Below are 24,570 nucleotides of genomic sequence, written 5' to 3'. Positions count from 1 at the left end.
TTGTGTTCATCAAGAAAAAAAATAAGTTATCGTTTGACAACACCATACAGAATTGAATTGACTCACAATACCATCCATCATAAAGGGGGGGTATGTTTATTATTAAATCACAAGTATTTTGCCAGAAAAATGTGACATTTTACTATGTAAGATTCCCAATCACTGGGATATTCAAAACGGTCAAGAGTTCAGTATAGTAATTATCAAAACATTTGCTAGATTAGATATAAACTCCAGCTCTGCTTGACTCTGAATGATCGATATGTTATCGTGTTAAACGCTATCTATTGAATCTAGGGTTGGCACAAGATTGAGATGTGAGTTATAGCTTCTTATATCCAACATCAATTGAGTAATGAGAATCTATGCCAAATGTGAGAAGTAATTTAAAAATCTGTTTGTAATGTCAACTTGAAGATCGAATTCCTTCCAAAAATACTCAAATGAATGGGCTCCGTAGAAATGAATTGAAAATCTAGATCAACCAAAGACATTTTTTTCCAGTTAATTCTCATAAAATACTGAATTCCTTTTCAGCCTGTGTGAGTGTAGGGAGGAGAAACATCACTGTTCTGTCACAGTGAGACGCTCCATCTTCTTAGCTGCTTCTTCTGTCGGAACCTTGGACTTTTTCTCTGGACTGGGAGTGGGAGTGTTGGGATAATCCCTATTCCCAAAAATAGTACTACCAACTCGCACGTTGGTTGAACCCACCTCAATCTAAAGGAGGAAATGGAAAAGAATACCTCAGAAGGGTATAATTTATACAAACAGCATGAGCATTCAAGTAGTAATGGGTAGCTAAATCAATATGTTAAGAACATATTGTATTAGCAATTAAGAAGGCTGAGACAGTGGAACTTACCGCGTGTTCAAAGTCAGTGGACATGCCCATACTAAGCTCTACATCCTCAAGGGGCAGCTGTAGACTGGCACACACTTCCTGTCGCCGACTCAGCAAAGCCTGGTTGGTGATGCACAACAGACTTAACATACACCTATAGATCTTTACCAAAAGCCTTAACACAAAACATTTTTTATTTAACTAGGCAAGTCAGGGTAATCAGAACAGCCAAATACCTGAAAATCTGGGTTAGGGCCATCAGCTAGGTCGTAGCCATAGCGACCAATGGTCATGAGTCCAGAGAAGTGAAGGGCAGAGCATTTGGATAAAATGTGTTTCACTGTGTTCACTGTCTCACCAGGAGGCAGTCCATGTTTACCTAGTGGCAACATAGAACGGTAGTTAGTGTATCTGTCTGGCAGGTTGACGTTTATTGTCATGAGTCTTTCCCAGGAGGAAACACTGAGCGGGTTCCTCTAGATGGGCCAGTTGCAATTGGCTATATGGTAAAAAAAATACATGCGAAAAAAAACATTTGCTTTTTGGTCTTAATTTAAAAAGGGGAATGGAAAGATTTTAGGAAGTAAATCTAAGCAAAGATATGTTTTCAATCCACTAATACTAAACATGTGGATTTAACATAAAAACATCTCTATATTTAGTATTTTGATCGTCGACAAGGTTTATTTGAGCTATGGTCAGCGCCATTTTAAATGGGTCTGTGGTATTGAGTTTTCGCGCAGAGAGTGAATCGAAGACAGAGGTTAGGTGCGGACAACGATGATGGCAACACCAAGTACTAATTCAAACATGAACTGTATAGCGCCAGGCTGTATGAATTGGCTCAACAACAAAAATCCCTCGGTAAACTACCATCGGCTGCCTAAGAACCCACAACTTTTGAAGAAGTGGCTCCATGTCCTGAAGAGGAAGGACGTGCTAGATCGAGCTAGCAGAATCTGCAGACTGCATTCGCGATGAAGGGCACTTTCGATGCGGCAACCGGGAGTTTCCGAATGGAAAGGAGCCAGGCCTACGTTGAAGACCTCTGTTTGCGCCTCCATTTGAAATGGAGAGTTATGGTGTAGGGGTTACCGACCGACCATCATCAACATCGCAGACTTTGGTCCAAAGTTTGGAGTCAAGCAAAAGCTACTGAACAGAGGAGGCGACGCGAGTCAATGCATTGGAGCGTGAGGTAACGTTAACCGGTCAGGACTGTTGTTGACTAGGCTAGCGTTAGAAAAAAAAATTGTCCTTGTATTTGCTGTGTGTGTTGACAAAGCATACAACAGGTAGCTTGTTAATGCCGACTGGTGGGGTCAGTTGTCTTAACAAAACGGTTGTTTTCAGGATGACATCTTCATCCCTGAACATGTTTTCATCCTGGTGGAGACTGTGCAGAGATGGTTCATGTAAATCTGTTATTTCTAAAGCTATTGTTTATTTCAAGTATATGCAGTGATTCTTGAATATAACTATAGCCTAATAGATGCCTTAATTGTTTTCTACCAGCAGGAAAGAACGGTTAGTACAGCATGCCAAACTGACCCCAGGGTGCCAGAGTGTTCCTGTGCTGTGGTGGAGAAGAGGGCCACCGGGACCATCACTAAAGAGCTCGGGGTCCAGCTAGATTGCGCTCACAACTATCAGTATACCACTGAATCCTGCCCCGATACGCCACAGATGGAGCTGATGGAGAGTGAGATCAGTGAAGACCAGAACTCGCTGTATGAACCTGAGAGCTCAGAATCACTGTTCCGAAAATGGAGAAGGAGCAGGCCATTCAACAGCGAATTCAAAAGATGCACCCACCCATAAAGGGAATCGGAGTGGATGTGCTACCATGTCCTGGTTCTGCTGACTCTCTCAACCTATGAATGCTTGGCTATGAAAAGCTCCTGAGGTGTTGAACTGTTGCACCCTCTATAACCACTGTGGTTAGTATTTATTTATTATTTTTCACCCCTTTTTTATCCCCAGTTTCGTGGTATCCAATAAGTGGTAGCTACAGTCTTGTCTCATCGCTGCAACTCCTGTACGGACTCGGGAGAGGCGAAGGTCAAGAGCCATGCGTCCTCCGAAACACAACCCAACCAAGCAGCACTGCTTCTTGACACAATGCCCATCCAACCCGGAAGCCAGCCGCACCAATGTGTCGGAGGAACATCGTACACCTGGCGACTGTGTCAGCGTGCACTGCGCCCGGCCCACCACAGGAGTCACTAGTGCGCGATGAGACAAGGACATCCCTGCCGGCCAAACCCTCTCCTAACCCGGACGACGCTGGGACAATTGTGCGCCGCCCCATGGGCCTCCCGGTCGCGGCCGGCTGCAACAGAGCCTGGGCTCGAACCCAGAATCTCTAGTGGCACAGCTAGCACTGCCTTAGACCACTGCGCCACTCGGGAGGCCTTGTGCTTAGTATTTTAATGTAAAAAGGGCTTTTGTAAAATACATTTGATTGTTTGCTGTGCTGGATGGGACATTTTTATAGTATCTGTAACATATTTTGGTGTGTATTTAATCTGCATTTTAACTTAAAGTGGTAATCAGCAGTAGAAACAACAACAAAGTGTCTCCCTGCTCCTCTTTCGTTAAAAAGCTGAGGGATGGGGCTGGAGAAATGTAACCACTCTCAAATGCATAGGCAGAGCTTTATAGATGCAAGGACTGACCATCCATGATATCAAAATTGTAATCCTGTTTCTATGACCTGTTTCCACTACTATGTACCCAGTTTGCGTTTGTTAAAGGCGTCTGCTAAATGGTATATATTATTAAAGTCTACTTTGACTCTGCCAACTAGTTGCCCAGTGTAGTTACCATTCCTTTCCAATAGATGGCAGCCAAAGCTAGTTGAAGTCACTACTCTAGAGACAGGGACACGGGATAAGTGCGCACTGAAAGTAGTTTAAATCTTCAAAGCAAGTTTATCTGGTTACAATTGAACCTGTTGTTATAGGGGACAAGCTAACTAATACTATTTTTACATAAGGCTCAGGCATTAGGTCTATGTCTCAGGTTTGGCTAGATTTACTAAATGAACTGGTTTTATTCAATGCCTTTGCTTCTGGCTATGTGTGCCTTTTGGAAGAAACGACACATGCGGGGACGTGATGCCGTACACCCCTTCTAATTCTCCCTTGTGCCCATAGGGTGAACTGGTGATAAACTGCCAGCCTGTAAGCTCTGCAAACAAATCATAAGAAAAGTTAGTCTGAAACCGAAATGAAATCACTATGTATTTATAACGAGCATGTCCCATTATTGGTTAGAATGAGATTTGATGAATCATGAAGCTGTCTGCGATTCCAACTCCGGTCGTCTAATTTAAAAGGTAAATGTGTTACCAACGCGCCCAACAGCACTGATAATAAACAGCTTTATAGGATACTGATTATATTTACTGAGGACCTAGTTACTACTGATATTAACCTCACATTTATAATCAAGAAAATTTCACCAATTATTTAACTGGCATATCGGCTGCTGACTGGTCGAGTAACCTCTTCTGCCAGGAAGTCCTTCATAAGGATTAATGACACGTCCAATAAATACATCACAATCCAGACAGACTGACAGGAACCTCTGACTGGATGTAATACATCACCATCCAGACAGACTGACAGGAACCTCTGAAGAGTATATCACCATCCAGACAGACTGACAGGAACCAGTCACCATCCAGACAGACTGACAGGAACCTCTGACTGGATGTAATACATCACCATCCAGACAGACTGACAGGAACCTCTGACTGGATGTAATACATCACCATCCAGACAGACTGACAGGAACCAGTCACCATCCAGACAGACTGACAGGAACCAGTCACCATCCAGACAGACTGACAGGAACCTCTGACTGGATGTAATACATCACCATCCAGACAGACTGACAGGAACCTCTGACTGGATGTAATACATCACCATCCAGACAGACTGACAGGAACCTCTGACTGGATGTAATACAGTCACCATCCAGACAGACTGACAGGAACCTATGACTGGATGTAATACAGTCACCATCCAGACAGACTGACAGGAACCAGTCACCATCCAGACAGACTGACAGGAACCTCTGACTGGATGTAATACATCACCATCCAGACAGACTGACAGGAACCTCTGACCTGGATGTAATACAGTCACCATCTGCTGGGATTTTGTGCTGTATCACCACCATCTCTCTACAACACACACACACTCATACTCTAGACATTACCTGGCGGCATCCCCACTCACACCAGTTTGTGTTTGGCTACGCAGACCCTCTAGCTGAGGTGTTTCAGGCGGCATATCTGTGTTGTTACTTCTACGAGAACCAACTATTTGATCTGGGGAAACGTTTGGCTCAAACATGAGCAGCTTCAGTAGGTTTATTGGTTCCCTAACTAAAGTTATTTCATTCTCTGTTATAAACTCATTCTCAGTCTTGGAGCGACTAGGTAAATTCAGACATTTTGGGGAGTTCCAAAATGTTCTCTCCTGTCAGTGATGCAACAATGCCAATATGGAGATTTACAGTTAGCTGGAGTTCTAAATCCTGGTGTTTCCATTCCCCTTTAAGGTTAGGCATTGGGTTAGCAGTGTGGTTGTGGTTAGGCATTAGGGTTAGCAGTGTGGTTGTTGGTTAGGCATTAGGGTTAGCAGTGTGGTTGTTGGTTAGGCACTAGTGTTAGCAGCGTGGTTAGGCATTAGGGTTAGCAGTGTGGTTAGGCATTAGGGTTAGCAGTGTGGTTAGGCATTAGGGTTTAGCAGTGTGGTTAGGCATTAGGGTTTAGCAGTGTGGTTAGGCATTAGGGTTAGCAGTGTGGTTAGGCATTAGGGTTAGCAGTGTGGTTAGGCATTAGGGTTTAGCAGTGTGGTTAGGCATTAGGGTTAGCAGTGTGGTTAGGCATTAGGGTTAGCAGTGTGGTCGTGGTTAGGCATTAGGGTTAGCAGTGTGGTTAGGCATTAGGGTTAGCAGTGTGGTTAGGCATTAGGGTTAGCAGTGTGGTCGTGGTTAGGCATTAGGGTTAGCAGTGTGGTTAGGCATTAGGGTTAGCAGTGTGGTTAGGCATTAGGGTTAGCAGTGTGGTCGTGGTTAGGCATTAGGGTTAGCAGTGTGGTTGTGGTTAGGCATTAGGGTTAGCAGTGTGGTTGTTGGTTAGGCATTAGGGTTAGCAGTGTGGTTGTGGTTAGGCATTAGGGTTAGCAGTGTGGTTGTTGGTTAGGCATTAGGGTTAGCAGTGTGGTTGTTGGTTAGGCATTAGGGTTAGCAGTGTGGTTGTTAGTTAGGCATTAGGGTTAGCAGTGTGGTTGTTAGTTAGGCATTAGGGTTAGCAGTGTGGTTGTTAGTTAGGCATTAGGGTTAGCAGTGTGGTTGTTAGTTAGGCATTAGGGTTAGCAGTGTGGTCGTGGTTAGGCATTAGGGTTAGCAGTGTGGTTGTTGGTTAGGCATTAGGGTTAGCAGTGTGGTTGTTGGTTAGGCATTAGGGTTAGCAGTGTGGTTGTTGGTTAGGCATTAGGGTTAGCAGTGTGGTTAGGCATTAGGGTTAGCAGTGTGGTCGTGGTTAGGCATTAGGGTTAGCAGTGTGGTTGTGGTTAGGCATTAGGGTTAGCAGCGTGGTTAGGCATTAGGGTTAGCAGTGTGGTTGTTGGTTAGGCATTAGGGTTAGCAGTGTGGTTGTTGGTTAGGCATTAGGGTTAGCAGTGTGGTCGTGGTTAGGCATTAGGGTTAGCAGTGTGGTTGTTGGTTAGGCATTAGGGTTAGCAGTGTGGGTTAGGCATTAGGGTTAGCAGTGTGGTTGTTGGTTAGGCATTAGGGTTAGCAGTGTGGTCGTTGGTTAGGCATTAGGGTTAGCAGCGTGGTTAGGCATTAGGGTTAGCAGCGTGGTTAGGCATTAGGGTTAGCAGCGTGGTTAGGCATTAGGGTTAGCAGCGTGGTTAGGCATTAGGGTTAGCAGCGTGGTTAGGCATTAGGGTTAGCAGCGTGGTTAGGCATTAGGGTTAGCAGTGTGGTTGTTGGTTAGGCATTAGGGTTAGCAGTGTGGTTGTGGTTAGGCATTAGGGTTAGCAGTGTGGTTGTTGGTTAGGCATTAGGGTTAGCAGTGTGGTTGTTGGTTAGGCATTAGGGTTAGCAGTGTGGTCGTGGTTAGGCATTAGGGTTAGCAGTGTGGTCGTGGTTAGGCATTAGGGTTAGCAGTGTGGTTAGGCATTAGGGTTAGCAGTGTGGTTAGGCATTAGGGTTAGCAGCGTGGTTAGGCATTAGGGTTAGCAGCGTGGTTAGGCATTAGGGTTAGCAGTGTGGTTGTTGGTTAGGCATTAGGGTTAGCAGTGTGGTTGTGGTTAGGCATTAGGGTTAGCAGTGTGGTTGTGGTTAGGCATTGGGTTAGCAGTGTGGTTGTTAGTTAGGCATTAGTGTTAGCAGTGTGGTTGTGGTTAGGCATTAGGGTTAGCAGTGTGGTTGTTGGTTAGGCATTAGGGTTAGCAGTGTGGTTGTGGTTAGGCATTGGGTTAGCAGTGTGGTTGTGGTTAGGCATTAGGGTTAGCAGTGTGGTTGTTAGTTAGGCATTAGGGTTAGCAGTGTGGTTGTTGGTTAGGCATTAGGGTTAGCAGTGTGGTTGTGGTTAGGCATTAGGGTTAGCAGTGTGGTTGTTGGTTAGGCATTGGGTTTAGCAGTGTGGTCGTGGTTAGGCATTAGGGTTAGCAGTGTGGTTAGGCATTAGGGTTAGCAGTGTGGTTGTTAGTTAGGCATTAGGGTTAGCAGTGTGGTTGTGGTTAGGCATTGGGTTTAGCAGTGTGGTTGTTGGTTAGGCATTAGGGTTAGCAGTGTGGTTGTGGTTAGGCATTAGGGTTAGCAGCGTGGTCGTGGTTAGGCATTAGGGTTAGCAGTGTGGTTGTGGTTAGGCATTAGGGTTAGCAGCGTGGTCGTGGTTAGGCATTAGGGTTAGCAGTGTGGTTGTGGTTAGGCATTAGGGTTAGCAGTGTGGTTGTTGGTTAGGCATTAGGGTTAGCAGTGTGGTTGTGGTTAGGCATTGGGTTTAGCAGTGTGGTCGTGGTTAGGCATTAGGGTTAGCAGTGTGGTTAGGCATTAGGGTTAGCAGTGTGGTTGTTGGTTAGGCATTAGGGTTAGCAGTGTGGTTGTGGTTAGGCATTGGGTTTAGCAGTGTGGTCGTGGTTAGGCATTAGGGTTAGCAGTGTGGTTAGGCATTAGGGTTAGCAGTGTGGTTGTTGGTTAGGCATTAGGGTTAGCAGTGTGGTTGTGGTTAGGCATTAGGGTTAGCAGTGTGGCGTGGTTAGGCATTAGGGTTAGCAGTGTGGTTAGGCATTAGGGTTAGCAGTGTGGTTGTGGTTAGGCATTAGGGTTAGCAGTGTGGTTAGGCATTAGGGTTAGCAGTGTGGTTGTTAGTTAGGCATTAGGGTTAGCAGTGTGGTTGTTGGTTAGGCATTAGGGTTAGCAGTGTGGTTGTGGTTAGGCATTGGGTTAGCAGTGTGGTTGTGGTTAGGCATTAGGGTTAGCAGTGTGGTTGTTAGTTAGGCATTGGGTTTAGCAGTGTGGTTGTGGTTAGGCATTAGGGTTAGCAGTGTGGTTGTTAGTTAGGCATTGGGTTTAGCAGTGTGGTTGTTGGTTAGGCATTAGGGTTAGCAGTGTGGTTGTGGTTAGGCATTGGGTTTAGCAGTGTGGTTGTTGGTTAGGCATTAGGGTTAGCAGTGTGGTTGTTGGTTAGGCATTAGGGTTAGCAGTGTGGTTGTTGGTTAGGCATTAGGGTTAGCAATGTGGTTGTTGGTTAGGCATTAGGGTTAGCAGTGTGGTCGTGGTTAGCCATTAGGGTTAGCAGTGTGGTTGTTGGTTAGGCATTAGGGTTAGCAGTGTGGTTGTGGTTAGGCATTAGGGTTAGCAGTGTGGTTGTTGGTTAGGCATTGGGTTTAGCAGTGTGGTTGTTGGTTAGGCATTAGTGTTAGCAGTGTGGTTGTTGGTTAGGCATTAGGGTTAGCCGTGTGGTTGTTGGTTAGGCATTAGGGTTAGCAGTGTGGTTGTTGGTTAGGCATTAGGGTTAGCAGTGTGGTTGTTGGTTAGGCATTAGGGTTAGCAGTGTGGTTGTGGTTAGGCATTGGGTTTAGCAGTGTGGTTGTGCATTAGGGTTAGCAGTGTGGTTGTGGTTAGGCATTAGGGTTAGCAGTGTGGTTGTTGGTTAGGCACTAGGGTTAGCAGTGTGGTTGTTGGTTAGGCATTAGGGTTAGCAGTGTGGTCGTGGTTAGGCATTAGGGTTAGCAGTGTGGTTAGGCATTAGTGTTAGCAGTGTGGTCGTGGTTAGGCATTAGGGTTAGCAGTGTGGTTGTTGGTTAGGCATTAGGGTTAGCAGTGTGGTTGTTGGTTAGGCATTAGGGTTAGCAGTGTGGTCGTGGTTAGGCATTAGGGTTAGCAGTGTGGTTAGGCATTAGGGTTAGCAGTGTGGTTGTTGGTTAGGCACTAGGGTTAGCAGTGTGGTCGTTGGTTAGGCATTAGGGTTAGCAGTGTGGTCGTGGATAGGCATTAGGGTTAGCAGTGTGGTTGTTGGTTAGGCATTAGGGTTAGCAGTGTGGTTGTTGGTTAGGCATTGGGTTTAGCAGTGTGGTTGTGCATTAGGGTTAGCAGTGTGGTTGTGGTTAGGCATTAGGGTTAGCAGTGTGGTTGTTGGTTAGGCACTAGGGTTAGCAGTGTGGTCGTGGTTAGGCATTAGGGTTAGCAGTGTGGTTGTTGGTTAGGCATTAGGGTTAGCAGTGTGGTTGTTGGTTAGGCATTAGGGTTAGCAGTGTGGTTAGGCATTAGGGTTAGCAGTGTGGTTAGGCATTAGGGTTAGCAGTGTGGTTGTTGGTTAGGCACTAGGGTTAGCAGTGTGGTCGTGGTTAGGCATTAGGGTTAGCAGCGTGGTTAGGCATTAGGGTTAGCAGCGTGGTTAGGCATTAGGGTTAGCAGTGTGGTTAGGCATTAGGGTTAGCAGTGTGGTTGTTGGTTAGGCACTAGGGTTAGCAGTGTGGTTGTTGGTTAGGCATTAGGGTTAGCAGTGTGGTTGTTGGTTAGGCATTAGGGTTAGCAGTGTGGTTGTGGTTAGGCATTAGGGTTAGCAGTGTGGTTGTGGTTAGGCATTAGGGTTAGCAGTGTGGTTGTTGGTTAGGCATTAGGGTTAGCAGCGTGGTTAGGCATTAGGGTTAGCAGCGTGGTTAGGCATTAGGGTTAGCAGCGTGGTTAGGCATTAGGGTTAGCAGCGTGGTTAGGCATTAGGGTTAGCAGCGTGGTTAGGCATTAGGGTTAGCAGTGTGGTTAGGCATTAGGGTTAGGCATTAGGGTTAGCAGTGTGGTTAGGCATTAGGGTTAGCAGTGTGGTGCGTGGTTAGGCATTAGGGTTAGCAGCGTGGTTAGGCATTAGGGTTAGCAGTGTGGTTAGGCATTAGGGTTAGCAGTGTGGTCGTGGTTAGGCATTAGGGTTAGCAGCGTGGTTAGGCATTAGGGTTAGCAGCGTGGTTAGGCATTAGGGTTAGCAGTGTGGTCGTGGTTAGGCATTAGGGTTAGCAGTGTGGTTAGGCATTAGGGTTAGCAGTGTGGTTAGGCATTAGGGTTAGCAGTGTGGTTAGGCATTAGGGTTAGCAGTGTGGTTAGGCATTAGGGTTTAGCAGTGTGGTTAGGCATTAGGGTTTAGCAGTGTGGTTAGGCATTAGGGTTTAGCAGTGTGGTTAGGCATTAGGGTTAGCAGTGTGGTTAGGCATTAGGGTTAGCAGCGTGGTCGTGGTTAGGCATTAGGGTTAGCAGCGTGGTCGTGGTTAGGCATTAGGGTTAGCAGTGTGGTCGTGGTTAGGCATTAGGGTTAGCAGTGTGGTCGTGGTTAGGCATTAGGGTTAGCAGTGTGGTCGTGGTTAGGCATTAGGGTTAGCAGTGTGGTCGTGGTTAGGCATTAGGGTTAGCAGTGTGGTTGTGGTTAGGCATTAGGGTTAGCAGTGTGGTTGTGGTTAGGCATTAGGGTTAGCAGTGTGGTTGTGGTTAGGCATTAGGGTTAGCAGTGTGGTTGTGGTTAGGCATTAGGGTTAGCAGTGTGGTTGTGGTTAGGCATTAGGGTTAGCAGTGTGGTTGTGGTTAGGCATTAGGGTTAGCAGTGTGGTCGTGGTTAGGCATTAGGGTAAGCAGTGTGGTCGTGGTTAGGCATTAGGGTTAGCAGTGTGGTTGTTGGTTAGGCATTAGGGTTAGCAGTGTGGTTAGGCATTAGGGTTAGCAGTGTGGTCGTGGTTAGGCATTAGGGTTAGCAGTGTGGTCGTGGTTAGGCATTAGGGTTAGCAGTATGGTTGTTGGTTAGGCATTAGGGTTAGCAGTGTGGTTGTTGGTTAGGCATTAGGGTTAGCAGTGTGGTTGTGGTTAGGCATTAGGGTTAGCAGTGTGGTTGTGGTTAGGCATTAGGGTTAGCAGTGTGGTTGTTGGTTAGGCATTAGGGTTAGCAGTGTGGTTGTGGTTAGGCATTAGGGTTAGCAGTGTGGTTGTTGGTTAGGCACTAGGGTTAGCATTGTGGTTGTTGGTTAGGCATTAGGGTTAGCAGTGTGGTTGTTGGTTAGGCATTAGGGTTAGCAGTGTGGTCGTGGTTAGGCATTAGGGTTAGCAGTGTGGTTGTTGGTTAGGCATTAGGGTTAGCAGTGTGGTTGTTGGTTAGGCATTAGGGTTAGCAGTGTGGTCGTGGTTAGGCATTAGGGTTAGCAGTGTGGTTAGGCATTAGGGTTAGCAGTATGGTTGTTGGTTAGGCACTCGGGTTAGCAGTGTGGTCGTGGTTAGGCATTAGGGTTAGCAGCGTGGTTAGGCATTAGGGTTAGCAGCGTGGTCGTGGTTAGGCATTAGGGTTAGCAGTGTGGTTAGGCATTAGGGTTAGCAGTGTGGTTAGGCATTAGGGTTAGCAGTGTGGTTGTGGTTAGGCATTGGGTTAGCAGTGTGGTTGTTGGTTAGGCATTAGGGTTAGCAGTGTGGTTGTTGGTTAGGCACTAGGGTTAGCAGTGTGGTTGTTGGTTAGGCATTAGGGTTAGCAGTGTGGTCGTGGTTAGGCATTAGGGTTAGCAGTGTGGTTGTTGGTTAGGCATTAGGGTTAGCAGTGTGGTTGTTGGTTAGGCATTGGGTTTAGCAGTGTGGTTGTGGTTAGGCATTAGTGTTAGCAGTGTGGTTGTTGGTTAGGCATTAGGGTTAGCAGTGTGGTCGTGGTTAGGCATTAGGGTTAGCCGTGTGGTTGTTGGTTAGGCATTAGGGTTAGCAGTGTGGTTGTTGGTTAGGCATTAGGGTTAGCAGTGTGGTTGTGGTTAGGCATTGGGTTTAGCAGTGTGGTTGTGCATTAGGGTTAGCAGTGTGGTTGTGGTTAGGCATTAGGGTTAGCAGTGTGGTTGTTGGTTAGGCACTAGGGTTAGCAGTGTGGTCGTGGTTAGGCATTAGGGTTAGCAGTGTGGTTGTTGGTTAGGCATTAGGGTTAGCAGTGTGGTTGTTGGTTAGGCATTAGGGTTAGCAGTGTGGTTGTGGTTAGGCATTAGGGTTAGCAGTGTGGTTAGGCACTAGGGTTAGCAGTGTGGTCGTGGTTAGGCATTAGGGTTAGCAGCGTGGTTAGGCATTAGGGTTAGCAGCGTGGTTAGGCATTAGGGTTAGCAGTGTGGTTGTTGGTTAGGCACTAGGGTTAGCAGTGTGGTTGTTGGTTAGGCATTAGGGTTAGCAGTGTGGTTGTGGTTAGGCATTAGGGTTAGCAGTGTGGTTGTGGTTAGGCATTAGGGTTAGCAGTGTGGTTGTTGGTTAGGCATTAGGGTTAGCAGCGTGGTTAGGCATTAGGGTTAGCAGCGTGGTTAGGCATTAGGGTTAGCAGCGTGGTTAGGCATTATGGTTAGCAGCGTGGTTAGGCATTAGGGTTAGCAGAGTGGTTAGGCATTAGGGTTAGCAGTGTGGTTAGGCATTAGGGTTAGGCATTAGGGTTAGCAGTGTGGTTAGGCATTAGGGTTAGCAGTGTGGTCGTGGTTAGGCATTAGGGTTAGCAGCGTGGTTAGGCATTAGGGTTAGCAGTGTGGTTAGGCATTAGGGTTAGCAGTGTGGTCGTGGTTAGGCATTAGGGTTAGCAGTGTGGTTAGGCATTAGGGTTAGCAGCGTGGTTAGGCATTAGGGTTAGCAGCGTGGTTAGGCATTAGGGTTAGCAGTGTGGTCGTAGTTATGCATTAGGGTTAGCAGTGTGGTTAGGCATTAGGGTTAGCAGTGTGGTTAGGCATTAGGGTTAACAGTGTGGTTAGGCATTAGGGTTAGCAGTGTGGTTAGGCATTAGGGTTTAGCAGTGTGGTTAGGCATTAGGGTTTAGCAGTGTGGTTAGGCATTAGGGTTAGCAGTGTGGTTAGGCATTAGGGTTAGCAGTGTGGTCGTGGTTAGGCATTAGGGTTAGCAGCGTGGTCGTGGTTAGGCATTAGGGTTAGCAGCGTGGTCGTGGTTAGGCATTAGGGTTAGCAGCGTGGTCGTGGTTAGGCATTAGGGTTAGCAGCGTGGTCGTGGTTAGGCATTAGGGTTAGCAGCGTGGTCGTGGTTAGGCATTAGGGTTAGCAGTGTGGTTGTGGTTAGGCATTAGGGTTAGCAGTGTGGTTGTGGTTAGGCATTAGGGTTAGCAGTGTGGTCGTGGTTAGGCATTAGGGTTAGCAGTGTGGTCGTGGTTAGGCATTAGGGTTAGCAGTGTGGTCGTGGTTAGGCATTAGGGTTAGCAGTGTGGTTAGGCATTAGGGTTAGCAGTGTGGTTAGGCATTAGGGTTAGCAGTGTGGTTAGGCATTAGGGTTAGCAGTGTGGTTAGGCATTAGGGTTAGCAGTGTGGTTAGGCATTAGGGTTAGCAGTGTGGTCGTGGTTAGGCATTAGTGTTAGCAGTGTGGTTGTTGGTTAGGCATTAGGGTTAGCAGTGTGGTTGTTGGTTAGGCATTAGGGTTAGCAGTGTGGTTGTGGTTAGGCATTAGGGTTAGCAGTGTGGTTGTGGTTAGGCATTAGGGTTAGCAGTGTGGTTGTTGGTTAGGCATTAGGGTTAGCAGTGTGGTTGTGGTTAGGCATTAGGGTTAGCAGTGTGGTTGTTGGTTAGGCACTAGGGTTAGCATTGTGGTTGTTGGTTAGGCACTAGGGTTAGCAGTGTGGTTGTTGGTTAGGCATTAGGGTTAGCAGTGTGGTCGTGGTTAGGCATTAGGGTTAGCAGTGTGGTTGTTGGTTAGGCATTAGGGTTAGCAGTGTGGTTGTGGTTAGGCATTGGGTTAGCAGTGTGGTTGTTGGTTAGGCATTGGGGTTAGCAGTGTGGTTGTTGGTTAGGCATTAGGGTTAGCAGTGTGGTCGTGGTTAGGCATTAGGGTTAGCAGTGTGGTTAGGCATTAGGGTTAGCAGTGTGGTTGTTGGTTAGGCATTAGGGTTAGCAGCGTGGTTAGGCATTAGGGTTAGCAGCGTGGTTAGGCATTAGGGTTAGCAGTGTGGTTAGGCATTAGGGTTAGCAGTGTGGTTGTTGGTTAGGCACTAGGGTTAGCAGTGTGGTCGTGGTTAGGCATTAGGGTTAGCAGTGTGGTTGTGGTTAGGCATTAGGGTTAGCAGTGTGGTTGTTGGTTAGGCACTAGGGTTAGCAGTGTGGTTGTTGGTTAGGCATTAGGGTTAGCAGTGTGGTTGTTGGTTAGGCATTAGGGTTAGCAGTGTGGTTGTTGGTTAGGCACTAGGGTTAGCAGTGTGGTTGTGGTTAGGCATTAGGGTTAGCAGTGTGGTTGTTGGTTAGGCATTAGGGTTAGCAGTGTGGTTGTTGGTTAGGCATTAGGGTTAGCAGCGTGGTCAGGCATTAGGGTTAGCAGCGTGGTTAGGCATTAGGGTTAGCAGCGTGGTTAGGCATTAGGGTTAGCAGTGTGGTTAGGCATTGGGTTTAGCAGTGTGGTCGTGGTTAGGCATTAGGGTTAGCAGTGTGGTTAGGCATTAGGGTTAGCAGCGTGGTTAGGCATTAGGGTTAGCAGCGTGGTTAGGCATTAGGGTTAGCAGCGTGGTTAGGCATTAGGGTTAGCAGCGTGGTGAGGCATTAGGGTTAGCAGCGTGGTGAGGCATTAGGGTTAGCAGCGTGGTTAGGCATTAGGGTTAGCAGCGTGGTTAGGCATTAGGGTTAGCAGCGTGGTTAGGCATTAGGGTTAGCAGCGTGGTTAGGCATTAGGGTTAGCAGTGTGGTTAGGCATTAGGGTTAGGCATTAGGGTTAGCAGTGTGGTCGTGGTTAGGCATTAGGGTTAGCAGAGTGGTTAGCAGTGTGGTTAGGCATTAGGGTTAGCAGCGTGGTTAGGCATTAGGGTTAGCAGTGTGGTTAGGCATTAGGGTTAGCAGTGTGGTCGTGGTTAGGCATTAGGGTTAGCAGCGTGGTTAGGCATTAGGGTTAGCAGCGTGGTTAGGCATTAGGGTTAGCAGTGTGGTCGTGGTTAAGCATCAGGGTTAGCAGTGTGGTTAGGCATTAGGGTTAGCAGTGTGGTTAGGCATTAGGGTTAGCAGTGTGGTTAGGCATTAGGGTTAGCAGTGTGGTTAGGCATTAGGGTTTAGCAGTGTGGTTAGGCATTAGGGTTAGCAGTGTGGTCGTGGTTAGGCATTAGGGTTAGCAGTGTGGTTAGGCATTAGGGTTAGCAGTGTGGTTAGGCATTAGGGTTAGCAGTGTGGTTAGGCATTAGGGTTAGCAGTGTGGTTAGGCATTAGGGTTAGCAGTGTGGTTAGGCATTAGGGTTAGCAGCGTGGTTGTGGTTAGGCATTAGGGTTAGCAGCGTGGTTAGGCATTAGGGTTAGCAGTGTGGTCGTGGTTAGGCATTAGGGTTAGCAGTGTGGTCGTGGTTAGGCATTAGGGTTAGCAGTGTGGTCGTGGTTAGGCATTAGGGTTAGCAGTGTGGTTAGGCATTAGGGTTAGCAGTGTGGTTGTGGTTAGGCATTAGGGTTAGCAGTGTGGTTGTTGGTTAGGCATTGGGTTTAGCAGTCTGGTTGTTGGTTAGGCATTAGGGTTAGCAGCGTGGTTGTTGGTTAGGCATTGGGTTTAGCAGTGTGGTTGTTGGTTAGGCATTAGGGTTAGCAGTGTGGTTGTGGTTAGGCATTAGGGTTAGCAGTGTGGTTGTTGGTTAGGCATTAGGGTTAGCAGTGTGGTTGTGGTTAGGCATTAGGGTTAGCAGTGTGGTCGTGGTTAGGCATTAGGGTTAGCAGTGTGGTTGTTGGTTAGGCATTAGGGTTAGCAGTGTGGTTGTTGGTTAGGCATTAGGGTTAGCAGTGTGGTCGTGGTTAGGTACTCGGGTTAGCAGTGTGGTCGTGGTTAGGCATTAGGGTTAGCAGCGTGGTTAGGCATTAGGGTTAGCAGCGTGGTTAGGCATTAGGGTTAGCAGCGTGGTTAGGCATTAGGGTTAGCAGCGTGGTTAGGCATTAGGGTTAGCAGTGTGGTTAGGCATTAGGGTTAGCAGTGTGGTTGTTGGTTAGGCACTAGGGTTAGCAGTGTGGTTGTGGTTAGGCATTAGGGTTAGCAGTGTGGTCGTGGTTAGGCATTAGGGTTAGCAGTGTGGTTGTGGTTAGGCATTAGGGTTAGCAGTGTGGTTGTTGGTTAGGCATTAGGGTTAGGGTTAGGGTTAGGCATTAGGGTTTAGCAGTGTGGTTAGGCATTAGGGTTAGCAGTGTGGTTAGGCATTAGGGTTAGCAGCGTGGTCGTGGTTAGGCATTAGGGTTAGCAGTGTGGTCGTGGTTAGGCATTAGGGTTAGCAGTGTGGTTGTGGTTAGGCATTGGGTTTAGCAGTGTGGTTGTGGTTAGGCATTAGGGTTAGCAGTGTGGTTGTGGTTAGGCATTAGGGTTAGCAGTGTGGTTGTGGTTAGGCATTAGGGTTAGCAGTGTGGTCGTGGTTAGGCATTAGGGTTAGCAGTGTGGTCGTGGTTAGGCATTAGGGTTAGCAGTGTGGTTGTGGTTAGGCATTAGGGTTAGCAGTGTGGTTGTTGGTTAGGCATTAGGGTTAGCAGTGTGGTTGTGGTTAGGCATTAGGGTTAGCAGTGTGGTTGTGGTTAGGCATTAGGGTTAGCAGTGTGGTTGTTGGTTAGGCATTAGGGTTAGCAGTGTGGTTGTTGGTTAGGCATTAGGGTTAGCAGTGTGGTTGTGGTTAGGCATTAGGGTTAGCAGTGTGGTTGTGGTTAGGCATTAGGGTTAGCAGTGTGGTTGTTGGTTAGGCATTAGGGTTAGCAGTGTGGTTGTGGTTAGGCATTAGGGTTAGCAGTGTGGTCGTGGTTAGGCATTAGGGTTAGCAGTGTGGTTGTTGGTTAGGCATTAGGGTTAGCAGTGTGGTTGTTGGTTAGGCATTAGGGTTAGCAGTGTGGTCGTGGTTAGGCATTAGGGTTAGCAGTGTGGTTAGGCATTAGGGTTAGCAGTGTGGTTGTTGGTTAGGTACTCGGGTTAGCAGTGTGGTCGTGGTTAGGCATTAGGGTTAGCAGCGTGGTTAGGCATTAGGGTTAGCAGCGTGGTTAGGCATTAGGGTTAGCAGTGTGGTTAGGCATTAGGGTTAGCAGTGTGGTTGTTGGTTAGGCACTAGGGTTAGCAGTGTGGTTGTGGTTAGGCATTAGGGTTAGCAGTGTGGTCGTGGTTAGGCATTAGGGTTAGCAGTGTGGTTGTGGTTAGGCATTAGGGTTAGCAGTGTGGTTGTTGGTTAGGCATTAGGGTTAGCAGTGTGGTTGTTGGTTAGGCATTAGGGTTAGCAGTGTGGTTAGGCATTAGGGTTAGCAGCGTGGTTAGGCATTAGGGTTAGCAGTGTGGTTAGGCATTAGGGTTAGCAGTGTGGTTGTGGTTAGGCATTAGGGTTAGCAGTGTGGTTGTTGGTTAGGCATTAGGGTTAGCAGTGTGGTTGTTGGTTACGCATTAGGGTTAGCAGCGTGGTTAGGCATTAGGGTTAGCAGCGTGGTTAGGCATTAGGGTTAGCAGTGTGGTTAGGCATTAGGGTTAGCAGTGTGGTTAGGCATTGGGTTTAGCAGTGTGGTCGTGGTTAGGCATTAGGGTTAGCAGTGTGGTTAGGCATTAGGGTTAGCAGCGTGGTTAGGCATTAGGGTTAGCAGCGTGGTTAGGCATTAGGGTTAGCAGCGTGGTTAGGCATTAGGGTTAGCAGCGTGGTTAGGCATTAGGGTTAGCAGCGTGGTTAGGCATTAGGGTTAGCAGCGTGGTTAGGCATTAGGGTTAGCAGCGTGGTTAGGCATTAGGGTTAGCAGTGTGGTTAGGCATTAGGGTTAGCAGTGTGGTTAGGCATTAGAGTTAGGCATTAGGGTTAGCAGTGTGGTCGTGGTTAGGCATTAGGGTTAGCAGCGTGGTTAGGCATTAGGGTTAGCAGCGTGGTTAGGCATTAGGGTTAGCAGCGTGGTTAGGCATTAGGGTTAGCAGTGTGGTTAGGCATTAGGGTTAGCAGTGTGGTTAGGCATTAGGGTTAGCAGCGTGGTTAGGCATTAGGGTTAGCAGCGTGGTTAGGCATTAGGGTTAGCAGCGTGGTTAGGCATTAGGGTTAGCAGCGTGGTTAGGCATTAGGGTTAGCAGTGTGGTCGTGGATAGGCATCAGGGTCAGCAGTGTGGTTAGGCATTAGGGTTAGCAGTGTGGTTAGGCATTAGGGTTAGCAGTGTGGTTAGGCATTAGTGTTTAGCAGTGTGGTTAGGCATTAGGGTTTAGCAGTGTGGTTAGGCATTAGGGTTTAGCAGTGTGGTTAGGCATTAGGGTTAGCAGTGTGGTCGTGGTTAGGCATTAGGGTTAGCAGTGTGGTTAGGCATTAGGGTTAGCAGTGTGGTTAGGCATTAGGGTTTAGCAGTGTGGTTAGGCATTAGGGTTTAGCAGTGTGGTTAGGCATTGGGTTTAGCAGTGTGGTTGTGGTTAGGCATTAGGGTTAGCAGTGTGGTTGTGGTTAGGCATTAGGGTTAGCAGTGTGGTTGTTGGTTAGGCATTAGGGTTAGCAGCGTGGTTGTGGTTAGGCATTAGGGTTAGCAGTGTGGTTAGGCATTAGGGTTAGCAGTGTGGTTAGGCATTAGGGTTAGCAGTGTGGTTAGGCATTAGGGTTAGCAGTGTGGTTAGGCATTAGGGTTAGCAGTGTGGTTAGGCATTAGGGTTAGCAGCGTGGTTAGGCATTAGGGTTAGCAGCGTGGTTAGGCATTAGGGTTAGCAGCGTGGTTAGGCATTAGGGTTAGCAGCGGTGGTTAGGCATTAGGGTTAGCAGTGTGGTTAGGCATTAGGGTTAGCAGTGTGGTTAGGCATTAGGGTTAGCAGTGTGTGGTTAGGCATTAGGGTTAGCAGTGTGGTTAGGCATTAGGGTTAGCAGTTTTGTGGTTAGGCATTAGGGTTAGCAGGTGTGGTTAGGCATTAGGGTTAGCAGTGTGGTCGTGGTTAGGCATTAGGGTTAGCAGTGGTGTGTGGTTAGGCATTAGGGTTAGCGATTGTGGTTAGGCATTAGGGTTAGCAGGTGTGGTTAGGCATTAGGGTTAGCAGCGTGGTTAGGCATTAGGGTTAGCAGCGTGGTTGTGGTTAGGCATTAGGGTTAGCAGCGTGGTTAGGCATTAGGGTTTAGCAGTGTGGTTAGGCATTAGGGTTTAGCAGCGTGGTTAGGCATTAGGGTTAGCAGCGTGGTTAGGCATTAGGGTTAGCAGTGTGGTTGTTGGTTAGGCATTAGGGTTAGCAGTGTGGTTGTGGTTAGGCATTAGGGTTAGCAGCGTGGTTAGGCATTAGGGTTAGCAGCGTGGTTGTGGTTAGGCATTAGGGTTAGCAGCGTGGTTAGGCATTAGGGTTAGCAGCGTGGTTGTGGTTAGGCATTAGGGTTAGCAGTGTGGTTAGGCATTAGGGTTTAGCAGTGTGGTTAGGCATTAGGGTTTAGCAGTGTGGTTAGGCATTAGGGTTTAGCAGTGTGGTTAGGCATTAGGGTTAGCAGCGTGGTTAGGCATTAGGGTTAGCAGCGTGGTTAGGCATTAGGGTTAGCAGTGTGGTTGTTGGTTAGGCATTAGGGTTAGCAGTGTGGTCGTGGTTAGGCATTAGGGTTAGTAAAAAAAAAATCAGATTTGATGACATTGTGGCTATGCGAGCTAGTGACCTCTCTGCAGAGCTGCCTCCAGTACATGAGCCATCTCAATAAAAGCCAACCTGTGTGTGTGTGTGAACACTTACTTTCCTCCCCACTGGTGTTGATCTGAACCATGATCTTTAACGTCTGCGTACTAGCTGCTCTTAACCTCTGCCAGGAGCTGTTCACCTTGTCGGCCAACTTGGCTGAGTCCACCGTCTCCACCATGAACAGGTTTGGTACACCTATGGGATGTGTGTAAGTAGAATTCAGATCTGTCGTCTCTACTAAAGGATTCTATGGAATTGTGTTCAAAGCTTGACAAAGACCGATTTTGAGGTCGAAAGTCAAAACATGTCAGCTTTAAAAAAAAAAAAAAAAAAGATTGAAGTGTGTGAGTAGATTGATGGGTATAAGGAGACATGCAAGTTGATGTTGAAAGCTTTAAATATGGAGGCCTATGGTGCACCCGAGCAGAACACTACACTATTAAAAATAGTAAATAGTATAAAACACAAAGCATAACATGTTGCACAAGATGTTACTTACCCAAAAGTTTGTTGACATTATTCTTCTGTAAATGGCCAATAAAATGCCATTCGATTTCTGGGCATGATTCTAAAATCTAGATGTGGACATAAAAATATATTTTTTACAGATGTCGGATAGACATGTCATGAGATGAAGAATAATGTGACTTCCAACCTTAGAACCAACCTGAAGATTTGATGCTTTATCCACAAGTTCATTCACCTAAAAGTCAAATGAAAAAGTAAAACCACCAATGTCGTAACACTAGCAATAAAAGGTGTTATGTGTAATTGTATAACATGTTACCATCATGTACAATACAAATACTCACATAGTTTTCACCAAAATTGCGATGTCCTTTTCGGTACGCCTCGATCACCATGTCAGGTGGTTTCGTCTTACTTACAGCTACCAGGCGGGGCGGCACTGCAGGCAACGTCTTGGGTGGGAGAGCAGAGGACAAAGAAGAGCAATAAAATATATGGTGAATAAAATGAAAAGATGTATGGATGATATCATCTTGGCCAAAGGGATAGTCAGTCACATCTTGATTAACCTGAACTACTTCAGGACAGTCCAGTAGATATCTGATGCTCATTCAGGAGGGCATATTGGGGGCACAATATGGAACGAAGAGAAATAGATGGTGTAGACAATGAAGAATTGTGCTAGCTGGCATTAGGGTTAGCAGTGAGGTCAAGGTTAGGCATTAGTATTAGCAGTGTGGTCAAGGTTAGGCATTAGGGTTAGCAGTGTGGTTGTGGTTAAGGTTAGGCATTAGAGTTAGCAGTGTGGTTGTGGTCAAGGTTAGGCATTAGGGTTAGCAGTGTGGTCAAGGTTAAGGTTAGGCATTAGAGTTAGCAGTGTGGTTGTGGTCAAGGTTAGGCATTAAGGTTAGCAGTGTGGTCAAGGTTAAGGTTAGGTATTAGGGTTAGCAGTGTGGTTAAGGTTAGGGTTAGCAGTGTGGTTGTGGTTAAGGTTAGGTATTAGGATTAGCGGTGGAAACGTTTAGATTTTAGTCATTTAGCAGACGCTCTTATCCAGAGCGACTTACAGTAGTGAATGCATACATTTCATTTCATTTTTTCTGTGCTGGCCCCCGTGGGAATCGAACCCACAACCCTGGCGTTGCGAACACCATGCGTTGCAAACACCATGCTCTACCAACTGAGCTACACAACACAACACAGATATACTGTCCAAATACACTTATTTTAGCCTGCTGGCATTTCCTTACAAGATGACAACCTGTCATTAAAATCTGAAATAGTTGTCTGCCCGCGCAGTAGGCTAGTAATGTCGCGTTCGTCGTCTCAGAAATGACTTAAAATGAACTCCAATTATTAGTGAGATACCCGATGGTTTGGACGATTCTCTTCTCATCACTCATCTTTAACACAATGGAGAAAATATGATTTATTATTTAAATATTGAAAGTGCGTGGGCTACGGAGAGAAATGAAATGGTGCAGTTTCAGGACATGTGGAGGAAAATGATGCGGGCACTGGAGATGGGTTAGAGGCTAGTGGGTCTGGGCAGGTGTGATGTAGTTGTCGTTTGTATGTGTATGTTTTGTATTCTTTATCAAATATAAAATTAAATAAATATTTAATAATGCCGCGCTCACGTCATGTCGGAAACTCTGGACCTCCGAGTTGAAATGAATGAGTTTACGTGCGTATATTCCCGGATAGTAGCTAATATCCCGCTTAAGATCTTATCCCAAATAAGACGTTTAGACGCCCTTTCATATCCCGCTCACGAGTATCTCTTTATCCATGACTAATCAGAATAATCCTCATTTAAGTTAATATGGGCTAAATGAAATAGTAACTTAATTATGGACACTGACTGTAGATCTATGACCTTTCATTTACATTACATTTAAGTCATTTAGCAGACGCTCTTATCCAGAGCGACTTACAAATTGGTGCATTCACCTTATAATATCCAGTGGAACAACCACTTTACAAGAGTACATCTATATCATTTTTTTGGGAGGGGGGGGGGGGGTTGAAGGATTACTTTATCCTATCCCAGGTATTCCTTAAAGAGGTGGGGTTTCAGGTGTATGTATCCTACCTCCTGCAGAATTATGCATTTCTTGCAGTATAATTATACAACAAATGTTAATTTTGTCTCAGGAAGAGAGTGGAGAATTATGATTTATTACTTTCAGCATCTCTTGAGAAAATGGGAATTCGGTGTAGTGTTATCTTTGACTCTGTTATGCAAGCAGACAGTATTTCAACCACATAAAATATGCACCAAGACGAACTGAAGTCTTATCAGAAACGTGTATCATCATTCTCTCAACTTTTCATTTCCTTTAAACCGGTCAAACTGATGACATGTGGACATTTTCCACAGGACCCATCTTTCCAGTGTTTTTGCGTTCTCCCCGGTTACTAATGCATTAATTATATCAATGCAAGATATTATTCTGGTGAGCACTACTTTATTTAGTCTTCTGGGGCAACAAGCATGTAAAAATGGCCTACCAATGTCGGAAATTATAATATAGCCTACCAAATGTCGGAAATTATAAACACAAAGTGGTCTAAATTAGGGGTGAATGTAGCCAGTAGGCTATACAGTGATGTACAGAGTATCAACAAAATACATTATGGTGTATCGAACTGCGCACGTAGCCTACAAAGTGATTTGTTTGACAATCAGACGAAGAAAAAAAATCTAACACCCATGATGTTAAACTGACCGCCAGCGAAAAACAGCAGTAAGATGTTTGCATGCCACAGTATCCTATCTAAGGTCAGCATATCCCAGGCATCTTATCCGAGTTTCTCATAACCGGGATACAAGCTTTTTGGGGTTATTGTAAACGTGATATGTTTATATGTGTCAAGTCAAAAACAGAATACTTGAGTATCCCGAATAACAACGGGTTATTGGTGTGCATGTGAACGTGGTCATTGACCTCTATATATAAAGTCCTTGCTTGGTGGGCTAAACAACAAAAAAGCGCCACCTGCAGGATGGAGTTGAGCATCTCTTCCTCTGTGGTATTACTTTGGCGTCTGGGAAAATCAACCCTAGACGATAGTGCAGTTTCTAAACCCAGAGGCGTTACACCGCAACACTTCCGGGAACGCTTGCAAAACAGACCAAACTTACCAGGCCGGGGTTTGACAAGTCAATGAGAAGTCAACAATTATTCCTTAGTTCATTTTCTCGAAATCTAAAAGACAACCTAGGTTCGAGCCAATATCTTAAGTAATATAGTTGAACATGTTATTAACTCCAACCTCGTGAAAGTGAAAAAATGTTTGTTTTTTCTCGTCAAAAACAACTTCAAATCAATATATATATATATATACATATATCTCAAAAGGGGTGCCTTTGAGTTGACGGCCTACACATGCGCAGTTCGGCGCGATACAACCGTAAGACCCAATGACGTGCGTCTACGCATGAGATTAGATCGCCGACGTCACCGTGACGTCGCCTACAAGCATCATCGGGGATTTCTATTTGGAGAAGCAATTTTAGGATCTCTACCTAGTGTCTTCGGTGCAGATCTAGCGCTCACTATCGGCTGCCTAGGCTAGTTCAATTGTAGTGGGATGGTGTCGATCGAACCAATACAAAACGTTAATTAAATTACTAAAACAGGTGTGAGCACGGAAGTTGATCGAATAAATGTTTTGCAACGCTTACGAAACATTGATGTTAACATGATAAGAGCAGCAGCAGTGAGCAGATCGTCTAACCCTCCGCGTGGTACAGAGGTGGTTTAAAAGAGTTGGCTTCACGGGCCATGCAATAGGAAAGAGCTAAGTTTGTTAGCTAATTAGTAGATATCAAAATGTAATGTGCATTTTACGGTGTAACGTCTCAAAGGTTGAGGTGTTTTGCCTGACATACAACTGGTCCACCCCCGCTTTTAAATAAGACAATTTCGCACGACTATCTAAAGTAGTTACGGGTTCTTCCCAACTTTGACTTACCTTGGGGCGACGTGCCGCCGCTTGATTTACCTTGTCTACCACCGCGTGTAACGCTTTTCCAACCTCCTCCGACATTCCTACTTTCCACATGCCCTCAATACACTGTGCAACCAATGGTAGAGTCCGGCTCTGCGTAACCAACCTGTCAAAATAAAAGTCCTTTCTCTACCATAGAAAGCCTGTGTGAAGTGAGATGGCGAC

At 46.3% G+C, this 24,570-nt stretch overlaps 1 protein-coding gene across 2 annotated transcripts; it reads right to left on the bottom strand.

Moving 5' to 3' along the window:
• Nucleotides 1–75: 75 nt before the first annotated feature.
• LOC106572839 (pyridoxal phosphate homeostasis protein) lies at nucleotides 76–24,562 on the bottom strand. 2 transcript variants are annotated; one of them, XM_014147367.2, is made up of 8 exons: nucleotides 24,370–24,562; nucleotides 20,733–20,840; nucleotides 20,588–20,623; nucleotides 20,420–20,495; nucleotides 19,975–20,115; nucleotides 1,081–1,223; nucleotides 866–964; nucleotides 76–720 (listed from the first exon to the last, which is right to left on the bottom strand). In XM_014147367.2, exons 1-8 carry the CDS (start codon nucleotides 24,457–24,459, stop codon nucleotides 565–567), a joined length of 849 nt encoding a protein of 282 aa, XP_014002842.1. In that variant the 5' UTR covers nucleotides 24,460–24,562; the 3' UTR covers nucleotides 76–564. The 2 variants fall into 2 exon arrangements, with proteins under 2 accessions (XP_014002842.1, XP_014002843.1); XM_014147368.2 differs by having other exon boundaries at nucleotides 24,400–24,500.
• Nucleotides 24,563–24,570: the final 8 nt, after the last annotated feature.

This window comes from Salmo salar, chromosome ssa15, assembly GCF_905237065.1.
Source record: "Salmo salar chromosome ssa15, Ssal_v3.1, whole genome shotgun sequence".
Lineage (NCBI taxonomy): Eukaryota > Metazoa > Chordata > Actinopteri > Salmoniformes > Salmonidae > Salmo > Salmo salar.
Note: the sequence above shows the minus strand (reverse complement) of the source record. Positions and strands in the feature narration are given on the sequence as shown.